Raw genomic sequence first — 22,791 nt, 5'->3', positions numbered from 1 at the left:
AGCTATGCAGAACATGTGTATCTACAGCGACAGATGCCATCGAACATATGTTTTCTCTTAGGCGGTAACTGTTTAATTTAAAGAACCACTTAAATGTTTAGAACAACATTCACCATGTGGTTTCGTGAAGCATGCATTTTGGTGAATTAATGAGTAACTGATGTTAATTTACAAAATTTGTACACAGTTTGTACTATTTAAAAGGGTCTGGTCAAAACCTACCATCTTTCAGGAACTGTGGCCCAAATCTATCTCACTGATTTTATATAATTTTTTTATTTTATTTTTTAACATTAGTGCACCAGTCTCTTGGACTAGTTCCTACCAGGTATGTAGTGCGGCGACCACTGGTTTTGAGTGCACAATATAAGTGGACTTTACATTTATTGGGCACTACAAACTTGGTCCTGCTACACTGAGGCTTCATTAAGTGAACTGTAAAAGGGAAGTGATGGGCAGTAGAGGCTGTGCTGCAGGCAAAACACAGCCAGCTGAATTAGGCCACAGGGGATTTCACATAGGAGGCTATATACAGTTATTACAGCTGCTTGATTTATGGATTCTGCAGCAATGTAAATACTGCACAGTTGGGATTATTCACAAACATCCCAAACACGATCTGCTTTCAGCAAAAAAAAGCTTTATAGATTAACTGTATCATACAACAATCATATCAGTGATGCATCCATTTTCTTTTTGTCAGTCACTTTTTCAGGTTTATTTTTGCTACAGAAGACGCATATTAGTCTAGCAGACAAACACCCCGAGCTGTATGAAACAGCCAGCCTGCTGATAAGCATGAATTACTGTCCTGAATGCTGCCCAGCGTCCACCAACCTTGATAAGAACATAGCAAGAGGCATAAGTAGAAGGAGCTGAACTACATGGCCTGCTGTAACTCTGAAGCCCTAGAAAAACACAAACCTTATTCACTTTGGTGGTGTCCTCTTGCAGGGTGATTTCTCCTCTGGATAGACTGCAGCTTCTTGTCCTGCGCTTCTGCGAAGAGACTGTATTTTCACGCTCCTTGTTTTTTAAATACAGAACTGACGAACAGTGATGCAGGCAGTGACCTAGTAGTGAAGTGCGTGCTTGGAAAACTGTCTGCCAGGTGAAGAAAGGCTAGGTGCGCGACCCTTACAGAAACATTGCTTACATGTAATAAAAGGGAAGGTTTGAGCCTGGAAAGTCGGCACACTTGCCAGGTCGACATGGCAGTTTAAAACTGCACACACAGAGACTGCAATGGCAGGCTTGAGACATGTTTACAGGGCTACTCATGTGGATGGCACAATCAGTGCTGCAGGCCCACTTGTAGCATTTGGTTTACAGGCCCTGGGCCCACCTGGTGCACTATACTAGGAACTTACTAGTAAATCAAATATGCCAATCATGGAGAAACCAATCAACCATACAAAATAGGTAGGGAGCACTTGCACTTTAGCACTGGTCAGCAATGGTAAAGTGCCCAGAGTTCTAAAACCAACAAAACAGGTCAGAAAAATGTAGGAGGAAGATGGCAAAACATTTGGGAATAACCCTGCAAAAAGGGCGAGGTCCAACAACTGGCTATAGTGGAGACACTGAGAGTGCTGCTGACCCAGAGATTTTTGGATCTTTGTCAAGTCATCCAATGTATCCATCAACAGAGCCTTGTCAAGCACTGGTTAGAACAGCTTGGTTTGGTGCAGGTTCTCCTGTTGCTGTTTTACCAAACTCAACATCAGCGTCTTTTCGAAGTCTAGCTAAGCTGCTCTCTACTATGGCAATTGTAGGATCTATGTAGTTACCAATAAATACCCATCTTATATTTAATGTTGGCCGTTTCTTGCTCTGTAGAGAACCTTGCATAAATGTGCTATAATACGTCAAAAAATGAAAAACTAAATAAACAAATTAATTTTCATTCGGCAGCCACCTTCCCCACTGGCCCAGGGGTTAAAGTGAAGTGATAATGGCAGTGAAAGAGTTCCTAACAGTTACAGGATAAGGTGTCCAGCATTTGCTTATGAGAAGTTATAGTAAGATGGCTCCTTGTTTAGTTTTAACCCCTTACCCCCAAACACCTTTTGCTCCCAAGAGTAGCAACAAAAGGAATAAATGTGATAAGCAAGTTGTGTCTCCTCTTGCCCTTGTGTTACAGGTGTTCCCAATGGAGCAGTATAATTTCTTGCCCACTTGCACACAAGAGTCACTGGAAACTAAGTAATCAGCAAATGCAGGATGTTTACTACTAGTGTTTCAATGCTGTAACAGGCAGTTCGTCAATTGGGTGATATTGAGTGTTCCACTTCGATCTTGTTTGCATCGAGCCCCCTGCACCGTTCTTTGTGTACCATGTTGCTGCATGAGAAGAATATGTCTGTCTCAGAGTCCGATTGCTTTTCACACTTTACAAAATGGCAGCTTCACATCTAAAACAATACAAGGCACGCAGCCTGTCCCTCACACGCGGTTCTAGTTCTAATTCAGTTATACATTCTGCCTGAATCTTGCCAGGCCCCTGGTGCTGCCACCTCATTTTGTTCAAGGGAACCTCAAGGTGCAGCTTGCCTTCACCATCTGTCTCTTGCTGCCGTTTTGCCAGCGGGCCCAGGTCGTGACTTCACTTCTAATACACCGCCCCTTTCTGCTATACACTGTCTGGTATCTGTGGAGGGACCTCTTACCAACTATCACCAGAATCCATCGCGCTCCTACTTTCTTTAGGTTTGGTTCTCATCTACTTCATTCTGTGTGTGGCCTTCGGCATCACTAGCGGGCCACCCTTCTTTATCTGTCTACTCCCTCTCCAACTGGCAGCATCTGAAGTGTCACCCCTCTGCTCCTGCACTGTCAAATGGCAGCAGAGTGCCTTTTACAGATCATGCTGACTAACCTGCTACAACTCAAACTCCCCAGTTAAACAACCTCTCATCCCGCAGGCAGATGAGGCTCTGACCAGTTCTAAAACATGCTTGTGGGCCCAGGTGACCATCGAAGTGACAGGCCACCCATGGATGCTTTTCGACTCGATTGGAGTTCCCCAGAAACACTCAACACACCATGCCCACCTGGTCATACCCACTCAGAGCAACTTTTAAACAAAAAAATATTAATTAACTAATATGGTTCACATGGGGTCGGTTTAAGCTGTAGTCCAAGGGAAGAAAGTTAAGTGCTCAAAAGCATTATTTTGCTGAGTGAGGTTTAAACTCATTTTGCCTGTAGTGGGGGAAAGATGCTGTTGTGTTAGGACTCTCACCTGGCTTTCTTGTGTCTCGCTTCCTTAACCACCAGGATAAGTATAAAGCTATGTAGGTTAGCGAAGTAAAGAAACTTGTCTAATTGACTTTTCATGGTACAAAGGAAGGAAGCTGAGTTAAAAATACATAGCCAGTTTGTGAGGTGCATGACCTGCACAATGCTGACAGCCACCTAAAGCTGGGAGGTCACAGAAGAAGAGTCCTGGTATTTACCCAAAAGTGTCTCCATTAATTTTTCAAAAATGAGCTATTGACGATAACCATCAACATGGCTAAACATAGATGGTTGGATCAATCCATCTCGGCCCCTCTATCCCCAGTGAATATTCAGGATGTATAGCGGACAAACCAGGAAGTGTAAACAGAAAACATCTTCCTAAAGAAAAGGAAAGTTTCTGACACCGAGTTCAGCTAGGGAACGCCAAAGGAAGGGTGAAGGAAAATGTGAAGTGGCACTGAACTCTATGAACCGCCACCAAACTGGAGTTGAAATGGGACCAACATGGAGCTACTACGTCAAGGAGACTACAAGCTGTGACCTGAAAATAGGATTCTGCATACCATGTTAGGGTTATTGCGATTAGAAAATTGCAATGTCAATTGAGGATTTTAAGTCAAAATATTCAAACATCCCTCTGTGAGGTTTTAGTTCCTATTTACAGAAGCAAGACATTCTGAACCAATTACAGAAAAATGAAATATTCAACTTTAGTCAGTCATTTTACAAACTTTTTAGTAACTTGGAAAAAAAGGAAATAGTAAGAGGGACAGAGTTGTTTAAAAAGTATGTTTCTCGATACCTGTAATATTCGTTCATCATCCTGCTCCAACCAGAAATAAGCAAATGAAAATGGTCTCCAATAATACGGACCGATGTTCAGAAGTTCAGATTTGGCATCATAAATGTTAATCATCTGGAAAAAAGACAAATATAATAGAATAAACTGTTAGATTAGATGTTGAACTCATGATTATTAGCAACACTGAACTTATCTAGCATACATTATAAAAGGCAGTCAAATGTATTTGTCTGTGAACTTTCACACTCTCACATTTGCATCTAGAATTTATGGGAGTTTATAGGTCTAACACTCACATTATTGTGTATGGATATTTTTTTTAAATATCTTTTGAACGTCCATTTGCAACTACACGTGTTCTTGAAAGGTTGCATTCTCCTACACTTGGTGACATCTGTATCATACAGACATTGTATCTTCTCAAATATAAATGGCATATCCTCATCCAACAGGGGTCCTCAGGATCCCATAACCTCCCTGCCCACCGGTGGTCCAGAACAAAGCATTCATAAAGTACACTTATGGAAACTAAATTAAATGCTTGTGTGCTGAAATAAAACATAACATCCCACCATGGAGATTTAATTAGTAGTCATATCACCTATATCGCCTCTGCTGCTCTGCCACTGATTGAACAGAGAGTTGGCGTTATGAGCTGCTGGAACACTATTTTTTGCTGACCAATAATATTCTCTTGTTTAACTGAGAAGACAACCCCTGCTGTTACTCTGATGCCTAAAAATGCATCCTTTGTAGATTCCATCTCCTCCTTTCTATACTCGGAAGAGCTGCTCACATTCAGAAAAAAACAGGCTTGAGGACCTCTGTATAACACTTTCTCCTTCTACCAGACTCTTGCCCCGATCTGTTCTCTGGATATATCATCCCTGGCTGAAATGATGATTGAAGGCCTTCTTTCTCCTCGGGGTTTAAAGTTCTTGAAACAAATGCAGCAAAACACAAGTTCTCCAAGTTGAAGAAACTCCTTCATCAAGGCGTATTGTTCAAGCATCCAGTCTTCAAAAAGCTTTCGAGGTCCAGCCTTCAATTTCTGGTCGAAACACAAGAATAGGCACATAAGTAGCTCTTATTTGATTTTCTAACTGCTCTTTGCTGTTTTGCAAGTACTTTGTTTTCGTTATCAATGCTGCATTCTGCATTTGACTTCCTCAAGCTCAGAAGGCAGCTCCAAAGCTTTAATCAGTTGCTTTCTAACACTAAGTTCCATTGTTATATCTCTGGACTCCAACCCTACATAACTACATTTTGCATATGCAGCATTGCTTCAGTCCCTTCCGGATTTTTTTCAATTTTACAGCATGTCTCAGACCATGCATTTGGAGCCTGATGAATGTGTGGAAAACCCAAATCTGTCTAGTATTAAGATGACTGTCATAGTTGTTGCCAGTTTGTTGCTGATCTGCCAGACATATGGATCGAGTCAACATCTCACTGACACAGGAGAGACTCAGTTGCCGTTAGAGAGAGGACAGACTAGGCAGTATCACTGATGTCCTCACCACCTTTGAATGCCAATAGAAATGTATAGTCTGTAGTCAGGTTCGAGTGAGTTCCCCTGTGTGCCTGAGGGTGGACTAAATTTCAGCTGTTTAGGGCAAATACTTATTCCAACTTGTCTCATGGGTCAAATAGTCCCAGAGAGAGAAGGCATCTTACCCCATGCCAAGCTGCCTCTGTCTGGAGAAATTTTGGCCCAGAGCTAACAGTTCATGCTACACATAGAGCAGCAAGCAAAGTTGCTGCGCTGCATTATGTCAAAGGGAGAGAACTGAACTGAACAGAACAATAGTCACAATGATACAGCACTGTTCACTACTCTCACTGCACTTGTGGCTGTCTAGAAAAAAATTATTCTAGTTTCGCCAGGGTAGGGTATGGACACCATTTTGGCGCAAATCCAGGTTTACTGACTTTAGTAAATCTGGGTTTGCATCATCAGATACATGCATGGTTACACAGGTACGACCATGCTTCACACATGTACCACCCTCCATGATGCAGGGTAATACAAAGCAGTGCAAGGTGTTGTGTTACTTTGCAGATTAAAAGTGAGACAAGGGCACGCAAATATCAATGTATGAGGCTCTGTAAATTTCACTTAAGCCCTTGCATTGCTGTGTGTCGACTTGCGTGACTGAAGGGCATGCAAATGCCTAGTAAATCTGAGCCTATGATTCTGTATGAATATCCTTTATGTTGTGTGTGTCAAAAGAAAAACACTGTCTTGAATTATGAAAATGGCCTAAGAGAAACAATCTTGGCAATGGAACATCTCAGCATAGACTAATATGGCTATTCCACCAACAAAGTGATAGTTGTTTGTGAAGGTTGTCTTGTATTGACTTACTAGTGGGACAGAAAAGTACTCTGCATGGTAAACGATGTGTCCCCTGCTCTGAGTACCAATCTGTACTGCTGTCTGCATCCCTAATGCAGATTTTTAGGCAATCACAGATCATGTGAGTGCACCGTGACATAGACCTGTCTCACAGATTGCGGTCTTGTTGGACCAGAAGGGGCACCCAGAGTGCTACCTCATAGTGGTGAAAGGCTACCACCTTCACAAAAGTTAAGTAGCACAAGCACGGCGGTAGCAGCATTCCGTGTAGTGCAGCATTCAGTGTAGTGATCGGCATTCAGTGTAGTGATCAGAAGGAGCGAACAGGTCCTTTTTACCCTGTCACTGGAGTCCGGTCTACAGGCTCACCCCCCTTTCTTAAAGTTCTGCTACTGTGCTTTACTCACCCTTACCTTGCATAAGCTGGATGAAGAGTGCTGCGCAGAGCAGGAGTAGTGACTCTGTGCTGGAAGTATACGTGCCCAGTACAGCGATAGAGCAGTGATTTGCGTTACAAGCATGGTTAGTGCATGTACTGAGTGTATGTATGTCTGAGGAATGCATTACATGAGATGTAGTGCTGTGCAGTGCACGTGCAAAGAAATGTGCTGGGTGCATGAGTGCTTGCGTGAAATACAATACATGAAGGGTGAAGTGCTGTGCAGCACATGCATAGTGAGTATGTGTGCTGGCAGTGTATGTGCTTGTAAATACCACATCATGGCACAATACAGAAAGGGTACAGTACAGTACTGAGCAGTATGCCCAGAGTGATTGTGTGCACTGGATATACGTGTGTCTGGGGTAGCAGAATACAAGGAGGTGACATTACTGGACAGCATGCGTGCTGTGTATGTACACCGAGTGAAAGTGTGCCTGCAATGGTACATTACATGGAGGACCCTGGTTTCCATTTTGGGAAGCCTGCTGGTGAAGCCATGAGGAGTAGAGGAATACCCCCAGATAGATTTGTGTATAGCTACATTCCTGTGAGCTGGATGGGACATACTGGAGGAAGGAGAGAGAAAGATTCCCGCTGTTACTGCCAAAGTGTGCTTTTTGATTCAGTGATAGATCTAAAGGAATGGGTCGAGATACATCTCAGGAAGGAAACAGAGGTGATAAGGTAGTCATAAAGAGTAGAGCTGAGAGCCCGGAATTAATCTTTGATGCATATTTCACTGTAGCTGACATCCAGGTGTGAACTCTAGTCACAACAATTGCCTGTTTTGTGGGACTATCGGCTTCAGAGACTCTCTTGCTGTGACAGACAGTCTTTGAAGCAGAACCCAAACATAAAACTTCAAAGACCCTGACCCTAAATCCATTTGGTGTGTGGAAGTGGACTATAAGAAGGGGAGGTTGAGACCCCAAAATCTGGCATTTGCCAAGCAGCCAGACCGGCTGTGTGAGAAGGGGAAGCACTGCAAGACGTCTGCCTGTGACCAGGACTGGAGGCGAAGGCCTTCTAGTCTACCTGCTGGGTGATGGGACATCACCCAGGGAAACCAAGACCAACTGCTCCGGAGCACCAGAGCATGCTTGCTTGCCAACAAGTGTGCCCTATAAGGAAGAGGAGAGTGCTGGAGGGAGTGAGGTCCAGTAGGGAGTCCTACCAGGAGGACTCCCGGAGCAAACTGCAGTGTACTGATCGGGCCCTTACCTGTATGCAGGAGTGAGGAGTGGGCTGCCATGTACCGCGCAGTGCACTGAGTGCAATGTGGGAAGTACCAAGCCTGTACCACCTCGTCGCGTTGAACCAGTAAGCGTGTGGGGGCCACCAAAGAAGTGCCTGAGTAACAAAGCAGCAAGAATTGAGTGAGTCTTGACTGGGACCCTATATGTCAACATGGGCTGCCATGGTGTCAGCAATTACACCGTAGAAGTGTACGCCTTGTCCGCAACTACTGCTGCAACACCATACGCCAGGTGGGGCTGCTGGCACGAAGTTTTGCCAAAGATTGGGCTGTCACCTGGGAAAACTGAAGCTGCGACCTGTCATCAAGACCTTTCACCCTTGAACAACCCAGAGGAAGCTGGAGGACATTGTGAGAACTTTGCTCCATTTCTGGGCTCCAGTAGGGAGCATAGAGATCAAACTCCGACCACCCTCCTCCCTGCACCATGCAGGAAATAGAAATTACTGCACTGATAGAATCTGGGAGCACCTCTGATCACTGTTGAGGCCGGCAGAGCCACTCAGGAGGAAAAGCCTGGCCTGCTGCTGTGTGTACTGCAAGCAGCCCAACTCCTCCAAACAGGACCAGAGCAGCAAGTGTCTGGAGTACCTGTTGAAATACTTAGTAGTTCTTTGCTGCCGGAGCGGTTAAAACTTGTACTGGGCCTGTTAGGCTCTGGGGGACTTACTGCTGAAGGTGTTGCAGCACCATGTACACTTCTGACTACTTCCTAAAGGGTCAAAGGGGACTCGTGTGCAAGGCTTACTTATGAGCATTCCCTGGATGTGGCCATCACTGAATAGGAAATAACATAGATCACATTCAGGGACAATGGTGGGAAGAGGTTTTGCCAGATAAACACTAAAGCCCAAGATGATTGTGATGTTGCTTACAGGTTGTTTTTTTAATGGGTGGAGTCAGAAATAAAATACTTCTCGGCCACAGCTACTAGTGCCAGTCAAGTTGTGCAGGATCCATAGTAGACAGGGCCCCAGGCCATCAGGAGTGAAAGGCCTCAACCACCACAGTTGGGCCCAGTACCACCTGCTTGGCCCTCTGATAATTGACAGCAAGTGGTGGGGGTGCCTAATGTTTAGGAGCCTGAATACAGAAGTAGCTCTAGCCATTAACAATCTGCAGCAGTACTGCAGTAAGTCCATTTCTTTTCTTCTATGCACAAAGGCGGGACAACACGCACAGGCAATGGAGAACACGGGGTTGGAAATTGATCTCAGCATCATGTCCTTAGATCAGATGAAGAATGTAAGTAGGAACCGGGGTGGAGGATTACCAGGAGTAGGGATAGAGAGGTCCTTACTAATTGCACTAGGGACCAGTTTGAGATACTCAGTAAAAGGGATGAGGCTGTAGTTTACTCTGTGGAGGGAAGCATGGCAGAAACCCAAGAAGAGAACACAGCTGATTCAGACTCTAGGATCCCCTTAGCACAGATATATCCTGGACACACACCCCCCTAATACATTTTCCAGAGTTTCAACAAGACATCCACCACCTTTAGTTTCTATAATCTCTCAGGTGTGTGCACCACCTCGAATTTATATTGTACCACTGTCAGCACTTCCAGAAATAAATTCCTTAGGTGGGTTGAGTCCAGCAGAGACCTTGAGCTTGCAGTTGGCACTTCAGAAAGTGAAGGCGGAGAAAGATGAAAATCCCAGTGAGTGTGAGAGTGAAACTAGTTCAACAGGAACAAGAGCAGAGGAGGAGGGGGAATGGGCACGAGTAAAGAAATTGCAAGAAAGAGAGGCGAAACAGAGAGAAAGGCAGGAGGCAGAAAGAGAGTGGGAAGAGAAATAGAAGGGAAAGAAAATGGAGCTGGAAGGAAAAGATAGCCCAGGAGAGAGAAAAACTTAGGAAGACAGCAATGACAACTCCATCTAGGATAAGTGACTCGACATCCAGTTCAGGCAAAGTTGTGGCCAAGGTTCCAAAAGAACTTGTGCATATGTATGTGGATGGTCTTGATACCTTGGAATGGTTTATGAGCTTTGAGGTCGCTTGTAAGGTGCAGCCCTCAAATGAGGTGCCTAAGGCAGCTGCCTTATTGGGGTACATGCCATTGGAAGGGAGAGCCGTTACTGGGAGGATGCCTGAGACAGACCAGATGATGTATGAGCAAATAAACAAAGTTCTCATAAGGCGATCAGGGCTGAAGCCAACTCAATGCCTGCAGAGGTTGCATGACTGCAAGAGAGCGGATAGTGTTCCATTTGAGACTTGGATTCATGGTGTATTGTGTGATTGGAATGAGTAGGTAAGAGGGATGGAAGACAAGGCTTTTCAGTCCCTTAACCAGTTGACGGGGCGTAGCGACTGTAGGAGTGTTCTACCCCACTTAGGCAATACCTGTCTGATCAGACAGAGAGGGATCCAACAAAACTTGCAGTGTGATGTGAAATGATGAGTGGTTAGCTAACAGGGTTCACAAAGGGCTGGAGCAGCACTGTTTTAAGTCCAAAAGGGGAGAAAAACTCTCCACAGACTGGTTCCAAACAAGAGGGCGAGAGCCCGAGTAATTCTCATGGGTAACAAGAAGGGCCCAGAAAATATGGGAATGGTGTATCCGGGAAGGAGCATCATGAGAAGGGAAGGAAAGGAACCCGTTCCAAGTCCAAAGTGGTGATGTGTTTTAAGTGCAAAAAAGTAGGGCATTACAAAAAAGATTGTGAAGAGAAGGAACATGACCCAGCAACACCTATGATAGCAAGCATGTTACACATGGGAGAAGGTACCAAAAAGGAACAAGTTGCGTTCAGCCTAGTAGCTATGGACATTTGGGAAAGGGACTCAGAAGCTGTGAAGCACAATCATCCTAATAATTGGATTTGTGTAGGAAGTTAGGATCATTGGAAGAAAAGTGCCTGCCCTGGGGATACTGGAGCCTTCTGCACTATGGTTGAGAGAAAGTACCTCAAGCCCGAGGAGATACTCTCTGGAACCAAGGTTGCAGGATTGGTAGCAAGTGGTGAGGGCATGGTGTATCCCGCTTGCCAGGCTTGAGATTGAGCTCAATGGCAAGGCAGCCATGATTGATATTGGGAAAGGGAAAGGCAAGGAGCTGATGTCTCTCAAAGTATGATTTGACTGCCCCTGGCTTGGAACCGGGGCCAACTCAACTGTGTTAACCAGAGCAAAACCTGCACATCAGTCTCAAGAGTGAGGCTGGGATAATCCCTGATTTGCAGGGATCAAGACAAGGTAGTTTACAGGAAAGGGCAGACTCCAAGAAGGCAATGGCTGTGGAGGTCATCGCTTCTGCCCCAAAGGGAGGGGAGGATGAGGCTCCAGAAGTGAGCCAGTTGCTGGAGTCTGAGTCGTTTCCAGAGCTGAAGGTTTTGTTAGCTGCTGGGGGGCCTACCCGGGAATAGTTATCAGGGCACAGGAGGAGAGACCTATGCTCGTCGGACTTCAGAAGGAAGCTCAGGAAAAGGTCAGAAAAGGATTGATTGGGAAACATTATGTTTGCTGGGATGTTGGCCTACTCTATAGTGAACCGATAAATCCTCATCCAGGAACTAGCAAGAAGCTGGTAGTTCCATTAGTGCACAGGAACGTCCTGTTGTCACTTGCCCAGAAAAAGCCCTTAGCAGAACACTTAGGGATTAAAACAACTCAGGATAGATTGAACCTTCTATTCTACTGACCAGTGATGCACAGAGACAGAGGAGAGATTCTGTAGAACCTGCCCCTCTTACCAGATGAGACAGGAGGGAGAACTAAGGCAAGATAATGTTTCTACCAGTTGCATTTCAGTTGGTAAGGATAGTTATAATTGGTCCATTTGACCCCCACTCACAGTCAGGCAACAAGTTTACCTTGGTTGTGGCGGATCATGCCACTAAGTACCCTGAAGCTATTCCTTTGAGGTGCAGGACTGTAAAGGTGGTACCAAGAGCTCTCCTAGGGATTTTTTTCTAGGGTTGGATTTCCAAGGGCAGTCATTTCTAAGCAGGGAACCAATTTCATCTCTTGTTACATGAGATAGATGTGGGAGCAAGCTGGTGTGACATACCACTTCTCCACGTACGTTTTAATCAACTGTTCACATTGGCATAATAGATCAGAAAAGTGTAATAGTGCTTACTGCAATGCACTTGGCTTGAAAGGAGGCAAATAGCTCAAGGATTAGAATCACCACAGTGCATTGAAATGAAAAATAATGAAAATATTCACAGGGCTCGTGCCTAAGGAAGAATAATGAATGGCAAAATAAAAAACCAGCTCAACAAATTGAAAAAATAATTGTGATTAGTTTGCTTAAAAGGGCAAGCTTACCCATGAGAAATAATAAGGGTGCAGAGGGAGGCCCCAGGACGAAGTGCACTACCAGCTGGTAACGCAGCAAGAGGTGCAGCAACACGCACAGACTCCACAATCGGAGAGTCGTCCCAGGATGAAGACTGCTGGTCGTCAGTGTCTCTGAACTGTGAGACACTGTTCTCAGACTACAAAATGGCACAGGGCACCAAAGCAACGCTTGGCAGGTGTAAAATCATCATGGATGCAGAGAGCGTGGCTAAAGCAGCAGCCATGCTGGGGGTGTGATCAAAGGTAGCCGATGCTATCAGAAATCATAAATGTACTGCGCTTCGAGAACCAAATATCGGTGGCATGTCGGGAGTATAATCATGGGCAACCAATGCTGTCAAGGACACGTGCATGGATAAAAGACAGTTCAAAGTAAAGAAACAAAAAAACAATAATACCCTACTTAATAATCTTACAAGGAAAGGCACAATAATCAGAAAAAGAGTACTGAGAGCATAACAATAATAAATAAGCAAAAAGGTGAATGGCTGTGATAGAACCTCAATGAATATGCATACAAAAAGAGGCACAAAAATAAATAAAATAGGGCACTGGGAACATAACAACAATAATAAATAAGCAATCAAGATGATACACAAATACATATTGCAGCGCGTGGTCACAGCCGCAAGGATGCGGAATGGCTGTGACAGAAACAGTCAGATATGTATCCTTTCATGAGCAGAGAGGGGTGCACTAAATTATATCATGAAGGAAGGAACACAGCACTATTGCACATGTGCAATTAATTTGTGCCACTCCTCCACAGAGTTAAGTCCATTTCTTCTAGAGTCACATTAGTCAATCCATTTGCATTCGAAGCTCTGGAGAGTATATGCTGTGTGCCCTCCTCGTAACAGTTGGGCCTTTTCGATGATTTGCCAGCTCAGATCGTCCACAGAGTGATGCTATGCCAGATAGTGCTGAACCATAGGGACTGTTTCGTAGGCACAATGAATGTGGCTCCTGTGCTGGAGTGTCTGTCTGTTGTAGGTAAGATTGTATGGGCAACAGATACAATATATTACATTGCTGGATGAACAGATGGTATGTTGTTGTAAAACAATCTTTATAGTACCATGAGTGAAAGTCTTGGTATTTTGTGTAAATTGACATGCAACGCAGTTGCCACATTTGAAGTGGCCTGTAATGGGGTCTAGACCCCAAGAGGATAGGATAGTTTCCCATGGTTTAGGTAAATGGAAATGTGCATGATCCAAATGATCCTTACTGTTTTAGCCCCTTTAGTAGAAAAATAGCAGAGGTTCCTAAAAGCATTTTATAATTTTCAGAATAGACCATAGTTTCTTAAAGGTCTTCAGAATTTTGTTAGTGTCAGGGAAGAAAGTGGTGACAGACAATTTTGTTAAATGGGGACTTTTCTCTGTTTTGTAGTATGGCTTCCCTGGGGCTGTACCATGCCCTTTTCATTGATGTCTTAATCAGGTGTTTGGGGTAACTCCTCTCTTGAGGTTTTTTACTTAGTATAGCTCCAGCTTTAAAGAAGTACCCTCTGGGGTTGCAGTTTCCGCGGAACCTTAGGAGTTGGCCGAAGGGGAGGCCATCCTTGAGTGCCTGTGGGTGAGAACTTTTTTACTGTGGGAGGGTGGTCCACTCCGTAGGTCTCCTGTATAGGGAAACAATGAGATGGTCCAGCAATTGCTATTATAATGTGAATTTTAGTAAGGATGGCATCTGTGCAGATACTGTACGAACAATGTTAAGGAATCCAAGGGCCTTTCCAGATTATGAAAATGTTGTCAACGTACCTCTTCCAGCAACAGTTGTTGTTGAAGAAGAGATTGCGATCTGTGGTGACAAAATCGAGCTCAAACTAGCCTACATAGTGGTGCGCCAGTTTCAGTGCAAAAGACATTTTGCAGAAGGGAAAGAGTTTAGTCCTCCTGAAATTCTGTTTGGACACCCAGTTCTAGATCCACTCGCCTTAGTTAGAGAAGGTTGGGAAGGAACCTCAGAGTTTCCACAGAGAGTGCGGTGGACTATGTAAATGGCCTCAAGAAGCTGATGGTGCAATATACGAGTAAGGCAAAGGAAAACCTTCAGCCTAGCCAAGCACTGATGAATGGTCCGGAATAGTATTACCAGAAAGGCACACTGAGTGGGTATCAGGAAGGCCAGGTGGTGTTGGTGCTAAAGCCTATTTGTCCAAGGGCTTTAGAGGTCAAACAGTGTGGGCCATACATAGTAAAAAAGGGTCTGAGGGAAACTACCTGGTGGACACAGGTGCCACAAAGGAATCTAAGAGGGTGTTCCACACAAACAGTTTGAAGCCCTACCTCTGGAGAGGCTACACAGTGAATGTCATGGCTATGGCAGAGGAAGTTGAGGAAGACAATGAGCCCCTTACTGACTTGCTGCATAGTGACATGAAGAATGGCAATGTGGAAGGGGTTCACTTAGCCCTTGAGTTAACGCCTTAGGAGCAGAGAGAGTGTAGAGAGATGTGGGGATGGTTTGCCAACCTCTTCTTGCTGACTCTACGGTAGATACCTGTCTACCAGGACCCAGACACAAGTAACAGTTTGCCAGTGACGGGCAAAATGTACAGAATGTCTGATCTGGTTAGAGGATGCATTATGTCAGAGGTTGCCATAATGTTGGACCAGGGAGTAATTGAGAGATCTCCTTGGTCTAGTCCTGTGCTTCTAGTACCAAAGCAAGGGTCTCATGACTTGTGGTTCTGTGTACCCTTAATGACATATTCAGAACCGATGCCCATCCAATTCCAAGAGCAGATGAGCTTGTGGATCGGTTAGGTACTGCAAAGTATTTGAGCACCTTAGATCTGACCAGTGGATACTGGCAGGTTGCTCTAGCACCAACTGCTAAGGAGAAGGCAGCATTTCCTATTCCAGGCGGGCTATACAATTTAAGGAGATGCCCTTTGGGTTGAAGAACGCTCCTGCCACTTTTCAGTGCCTGGTGAACCATGTTCTCGCAGGGTTGGAAGAGTTCTGTGTGGCCTACTTGGGTGAGATTGCAGTGTATTGCAATTCATGGAAAGCATATAGAAGGTGCAACTGACCATCAAGTCAACTAAGTGTCAGGTTGGGCGGTCCTTTGTAGTCTACATTGGGCATAAGGTGGTGATCTGGAAGAATTGCCCGTTGGATGGCAAGATTCAGTCTTTGATGGAGTGGGAGGTGCCTACTATCCAAACTAAAGTGAGAGCCTTTAGGATCATGGCCCTCATTACGACTTCGGCGGTCTTACTAGAAGACCGCCGAAGGCGCGGGTGCCACTATACCGCAAATGCTGCCGGTATATGTGGCTCTCTATTATGACTAGTCCGCTGCGCCAGCGGACTGTAACAGTGTTTCCGTCCGCTGACCGAGTGGAAAAGTCACATCAACATTGCAGCTGGCTCATAATAGAGCGGGCGGCAATGTTGATGTGCAGCGGGTGCAGCAGCACCTGTGGCACATTTCACTGCCAGAATTTCGGGCAGTGAAATGCGCGATGGGGCTGTGCCTGGGGGCCCCTGCACTACCCATGCCAAGTGCGTGGGCAGTGCAGGGGCCCCTAGGGGCACCCGAGTCCCCCATACCGCCAGCCTTTTCTATGGCGGTGTTTACCGCCATGGACAGGCTGGCGGTTGGGAACTCATAATACCCAGGGCAGCGGTGCTTGCACCGCTGCCCTGGGGATTATGACCGCCAGGCGGAAGCTTGGGGGTATGTTGGAGCGGCCGGCAGTATGGCCGTGGCTAATGCGCCACGGTCATAATACGCTGGCGGTACACCGCCAGCTTACCGCCGGCCGCCAGGGTCGTAATGAGGCCCCATAAGTCACTGAAATGGCTGATGACTATAAAGGGAGAGAATCCCAAGTTGTGAGATGGTCCATTTCTTTGGGAGGGATAGTCTTTGAGGTGGAGCACTGAGGTGGATTGAGCTACAGGAATGCCAACACACTTTTTCGCTGGTTTTACTGATCTGACCACACAATTGTCAGAATGCCTTTCAGAGGGCCACTGGGTGCATAGGGGCTACTGGGCTCAACTGAGGTGATTGAGGCATTTACTTCTGATTCCCTGGGGTCCGACCTACTATGGATCCTTCTCAATTGGCACAAGTATCCCCTTTGCACTTGACTCTCAGTGGTAGCTCTGGATGAGCCGTCAAAGGCTCCCTCGGGGGGAGGAGTGTAGATACAGATTAGTGAAAACACAACTCAACTCAAAGTGTACTCAGTAATGTCAATAAATCTGTTTCCAGTCAAACACTGCTTTTAGCTATAAAAATAAGCATTTTATTTCTAATTCTACACACTTAAAGAAATAACCAGTTTCATAAGCAACATCGCAATCCCCTTGAGGTCAGAGCTCTAGTGTTTATGTGGCAAATCCTGTTCCACCCTCATCCATGCTATGTGATCAGGGGTATTTTCCATTTACTGGTGACCTCATCCAAGGAATGCTCACTGGTAGGTCTTATTTAAGAGTTCCCCTTTGACTATTTATGAAATGGTCAAAAGTGTTAGTGGTACAAGTTTCCCTCTGACATGTAGTTTTACTGATAAAACTATAATGGGTGGGAATCAGGTTTCAGCAAATATTTATCATTTGCACTTCACCAAGTAAAAAGTTCTGATTTATTTTGATCCTATTAACTTTTATGTTTCCATCAAGTTTCAGAATTACCAAAAATGAGCTTTCCTAACTGCTATTATTTAAATAGTTGTAGTTTGTTTACAAGCTATTTAAATGTTGTGTGTTATAAAAAAAAAAGACAGACATCCAATAGCCTTGCATTTCACACTCTCTTATCAGACAGTTCACTTTACAAAATATTGTAACTTTGCAGTCAGAGAAATAAAAGTAAACACCAATCTCCAGGATAAGACGATTTGCAAGACAACATGAGCTGACATTTGGTCTATGTCTTTAAATTCAAAGCAAATGTGTCAGGATAAAAATAAGATTTAAAGGCATTGTTATTGCTCATTCACATTCTGAATGAACAAAACACCTTTTCTTTGGCAGCTGAAGCTCTCTAGCCAGAAAGGACTAGTAGGCCCTAAAAATAGCTTGCCCTGACAAAATCTGAGTGGCCATATTGAGTGAGTAGATTTTTCAGTACCTGCCACTCTTCGTGTGCCTTCCATCTCCCCACTCTTTATGTTGCTTCCCCCGCCCTTCTTCTGTAGCCATTGCTTCTCCTCTCCATCCCCCATGGTCCTTTCCCACACTTTCACTCATGTTTTACTTTTTATTTGACAAGTCAACTCGGATCAGCAAATAAAAAGAAAAAAAGGGGCCAAGTATATGTACGCCTACAAAATGACACAGCAGGATGCACCACAGGCTTTTTTCTCATTTAGCCCTGCTGCACAGCATCAAGGAATGACAATTACAGATTTCAATACATTTCTTGAAGTGATGACGCTCTACTATGCTTAGGAAACTAGTATTGACTTGTATATACTAGTCCCTTCAAATAATTAATTTTAGCAGAAATGTCTCTAAGTGGATGTGAAAGGATGGGTAAACAATCTTACTAAAGTAGATGTAATCTACAGTAGAAGTGGGCGTAGTCAATGACAGATTTTGTGTGGAGTGGTGGGAGGGGGCAATATTAGATTAATAATTGGGAAATTTTATGTGTAGAGAAGATTGAAAATTCTTATATATTTGTATTATTGTTTTTAGAAAACCACAGGGTCTCAACTTTCAAGTACTAGAAGTAACAAGTTCAATCAAGTGCCTTTAATCATAGATAGATAGATAGATAGATAAGTATATACACCAACCTGAATCTTCTTAAGTTGTTACTAGATGACCCACTTTAGTCAAATGGAAAAGCACTGAAACTCTTTCATGAAGCTGCAGTTCCTAAAGTAGTTACTAGAGGTCTCTCGAATCGGATGCAAAAGCACTGAAATGCTTTTGTGAAGCGACAGTTTCTGCAGTTCCACAAGTTGTTACTAAAGGTACCTCTCAAGTTACATTCAAGTGCTTGAAATGTCAGTCCCAAACTTAAACAGGGATGGCTTCAACCTAGAAATCTCCATATACACTTTAGCTACCCTGATGACTTATTCTGATTTTTGTAGGGTAAATATATATACCAAAGCTGGTTTATAGTGAACAGTAAACATTACAACTTCTTATAAATGTCTTTAGTGTTGCTGAAATAGTTGATTGCTTCCAACTATATTTAGGAACTAGCAGTCGCTGTAAGTGCAAGTGTCTAAAAACGTATATTTTTTCAAATTGTTTTTTGGGGGTGGTCTGTTCATCTAACTTCATGCTGCGATGGGAAGGAACACAAATTGAATGATGCATGTTTTTTTTTTTTTTTTTTAAACATGAGGTGGTTGTGACAGCTGACGCTCTCATAATGCCAGACCTAAAAAAAGCTTTATAAACTTTAGAAGACATAGACCCTCATTATGACACTGGCGGTCAGATGACCGACACGCTGGCGATGGCACCAGTACTGTCGCCAGGCCGGCGGTGAAGACCGACAAATTATGACAATGGTGGTGATCCCTCCAATAGACAGCCAATGTACCACCCAAACCGCCAGTGCGGTCCGTCCACATACCACGGCGGTAGCCCTCTTCAGACAGGAGGAAGACAAAGATCCGCCCACTATATTATGACATAGCAGACCACCAGGATTTCCGGGGGCGGGATCACCGCCACCAAAAGCCTGGCGGAATCACATCATATAAAAGGAGACACTCACCTGCAGGGACACAGAGGATTCCGCGGCTGTCATGGAACGAGAACTGTAAGTCATCCCAATGCTGTACCATGCGATGGCAGTCCAGGAGCACCAACGCCGACGATGACGTGAGTACAGCGGCCTACCACACAAGGGAGGGAGGGGAGAGTGACACACCCAACCACACACGCACAACACACACAATACACACACCTAGAACCATCTGCAGAGAAATCCAACACCAACATAATCCAGAAGGAAAGAAAGCCAGGACACATACCGTTGATCCAACCACTGTAATACATTGGGTATAGCTAATATCAATATTTACAGATAGGGCCATGGGCCAGTCCAAGTGAGGTACAATGCCACAGGGCAACGTCCAAGGCCCAACTTGATTCCTGAACGCCCAGTCACTCCACTGGGCAAGAGAACAATGGAGATGGTAGGCAGGCACCTCAGGGGGTCGGGGGACGGTGCGAGTTTCTTCTTGGGACCTTGGGCTTGGGAGGGGGCAGATCCTTGCCCTTCTGTTTGGGGGCTGGAGGAGTGGCCTTGGGCCGGCGGTCTGGGGTGCCACTCTTTTTCACCTTAGTGGCAGGAGTAATCTTAGGGGGAGGGACCGGAGTCGACTTGGAGCTGGAGGTACTGGGCTGGGGGGGGGGGGGGAGGGGCTTTTCTCTTACGGGCAGGACAGTGAGGGGAGGGAAGAGGTCAAGGTGGGAAAGGAAAAGCTTCTTAGGACCAATGGGGTGGGCTGTTGGAGGAGGAACGGGAGTTGAGGTAGAGGGAGGTGTTGGAGGAGGAGGATGTTTGTTGGACTTTGGTGTAGGTGCATGGACAGTGTGATTGTGTGAGGTAGATGACTGTTGGGTGTCTGAGTGGGAGCGTTTGTGTGTCTCTGGAGGGGGTCAAGACACGGTGAGGGAGGACAAACAGGACATGTGTATGTATGTTTTGGTGGTGTCTGCAAGTGAGGGGGGTGTGCTGCATGAGGTGGTGATGGTGACTGCACATGTGGTGTGTGGGGTGCATGTCTGCGTGTCTGCTATTGTGGTGACTGTGGGCAAGGCTGTACAGGTGGCAGGATGTTGGACTGATGATGCAGTGCATTCAGGTGTGAGTGCTGATGTGACTGTGGGAGAGGAGGAGGAGGTGGAGACAGTGGAGGCAGTGGCTGTTGTAGTATGTGCATCTGGGTGTTGGCTGTGTGTGTGTTTGTGGAGCTAAGTGTGGTGCCTGGATTTATCTGTGCAAGTCCTGTCTGTTGTCCTGTGTGCGTGCTTGTAAGATTGTGTGCCTGGGATGGGTTGGGGGAGAAGGCTATGGGACTGGGAACAGGTAGTTGGAGGGGGGACGGAAGAAACAGGGACACTGGCTGCCGTCAGAGAGGAGGCCAGATCCTGAAACGATCTCTGTAGGGCAGCCAAGCCACCATGAATGCCAGGAAGGCATTGCGGCATTTGGGATGCCAGCCCTTGGATGGCATTCACTATGGTTGACTGCCCTTCAGAGAGGGATCTCAGGAGGTCAATAGCCTCCTCAATGAGGGCAGCAGGGCTGACGGGGGCAGGGCCTGAGGTGCTTGGGGCGAAGGAGATGCCCACCCTCCAGGGTGAGCGGGCATGGGCAACTGGGTGGGGGGCTACTGGGAGGGCAGTGCTGGTACGGGGGGTGGAAGATGAAGTAGCTTTGGTGGTCCCAGAGGGGTCCACCACCACAAGGGAGCTCCCATCGGAGGAGGAATCTGAGTCTGTAGTGGTTGCTCCTGTCTCCCACTGGTCCCCTCGGCGTCTGTGCTCTCTGCCTCCTGAGTCCCGTGGGCTGCAGCTCCCCCACTCGCGGTGCCCCTGCTCCTGCGCCAGATGATGCTAATGCACACAAGGATAGGCTGAGAAAAGAAGAAAGGGTGGGGGAGAAAGAAAGGGCGCACAGGGTCAGTCACAGCACCAACAGCACATTTGGCATACATATCCCAATCACTCACTAGGGCTTACATTGTGCAGTATGGACCACAGGGACAAACCATTGCCTAGGTACAACAGCAGTAAGGAACCCAAACACTACCAACTGCACACCCATTGGGACTAAGCCCTGTCAGCCATGGTATGTTGGCTACTTAGCAATACCAAAAATGCATACCACCCCACATAGCTAAGCAGGGCCACACAGGAATAGCTAAACCGGCATACTGGGGGATCCACTGACAAGAACCTTGCACCCAAGCCCCATAGCAGGTAATATACAAAATACCACAGAGTCTGTACTCACCCCCTTGTGGCTGCTGTTCTGCCCTCAAGCACCCTTCCAACTCAGGATTGGCCATCGCCAGTATGAGGGGCCATTAGGAGGGGCAGGCTCTGACGGGCACCCCTCTATCATTGGGAGGCTGTCCCCAGCTGGGCCTCTGCAGTCTTCTGGGACCAGTGTCTCAGGTCCTCCCACCGTTTCCCGCAGTGGATGCACTGCCAGCTTTGGACCCTCAAGGTCCGCACATCCTTGGCGATGGCATGCCACAACCCTTTCTTTTGATGGACGCTGACCTGCAGAGGAAACACAGACAGAAGGACACCATGAACTTTACAATCCAGTCTGTCACACAAATGGCTCACATACTGAATTTGCCCCTCATCAAGTACACACATGAACCATACCTCTGCATACACATTGCATGCAGCCAAACCACCCCCCCTCCCCAAAATGACTATGTCGCATCCAACCTACCCATTATGTACTCACCTGTTGTTCTGGAGGCCCATACAACGGCCCATACAGGGGTACGAGCCCATCCACAAGCTTCTCCAACTCCTCGGATGTGAAGGCTGTGGCCCTTTCCCCTGTAGCACGGGCCATCGCAGGTTCCAGACAAAGGTCACAGCGGCACACCCAGTGGAGATGTAGTACAGTGGAAAGTTAGGAATCAACTGAAGTGTTAGAAAGACTTCACCGTCAACTGCCTGCGTTAATCATCATTGGCTCCTGTACTCCATAGAGCCCCATGTTAGCCTATGAGGATTTGCACGGCGGTGCAGACCGCCTTCCGCAATGACGCCTAACGCCGGCGGACTGAGGTCACTTCAACCTGTCCCTGCATACAGGACAGGCGGTTGCCATTTCCCACTGCTGGTACTCATGTTAGGAAGATATGTGTGCGTCATTGATAGACTGTTCACACCAACACAATTCCAGTCTCCTAAATACATACCTGCTCTGTGTACTATGATGTAGTGTGTCCATTGGTCCTGTAGTCACACCCATTTCACTTTTGGCTCACTTAGATACCAACCACTGCGGAGGGTGAGGATGAGGAGGCAAGCACTCGTGTACAGACCTGTAGCAGTCCCAACAGTACAGACACTCAGTAGAGGCAGCTGGGGTTATTCAGGTAAGTATTTATTTGTTATTTCGAATAAATGATGTATATGGTTCGGTACAGTGATTTAAAGATTATTTCTTCATTGGGTGAAGTTCGTTTTCCTAACGTGTTTCTCTCCCTCTTCTCCTTTTAGGTGGCGTTTGACATCTTCCTCATGGGCTCCCGGGTTGCATACAGGGGAAAGAAAAGGATAAATATCGATGGTGAGTGGAATGAAGGCTGTTACATACGTCCTTTACTTAGCTGCAATACTGGGGAATGGGTTCGGGAAGGGGGTGTGCCAGTGAGGACGGTGGGCTGTGTCTTTGTTT

At 46.0% G+C, this 22,791-nt stretch overlaps 1 protein-coding gene across 2 annotated transcripts in view; it reads right to left on the bottom strand.

Annotated features, from left to right (window-relative positions):
• NTAN1 (N-terminal asparagine amidase) overlaps nucleotides 1-22,791 on the bottom strand; it is a 235,993-nt gene that overhangs the window by 45,771 nt on the left and 167,431 nt on the right. For both annotated transcript variants that reach the window (XM_069210221.1, XM_069210222.1), the window contains one exon: nucleotides 4,046-4,159. In XM_069210221.1, the coding sequence (XP_069066322.1) occupies nucleotides 4,046-4,159 (114 nt within the window). The remainder of the gene's footprint in view (nucleotides 1-4,045; nucleotides 4,160-22,791) is intronic.

The sequence above is a fragment of the Pleurodeles waltl genome, chromosome 10 (assembly GCF_031143425.1).
Source record: "Pleurodeles waltl isolate 20211129_DDA chromosome 10, aPleWal1.hap1.20221129, whole genome shotgun sequence".
NCBI classification, from domain to species: domain Eukaryota; kingdom Metazoa; phylum Chordata; class Amphibia; order Caudata; family Salamandridae; genus Pleurodeles; species Pleurodeles waltl.
Note: the sequence above shows the minus strand (reverse complement) of the source record. Positions and strands in the feature narration are given on the sequence as shown.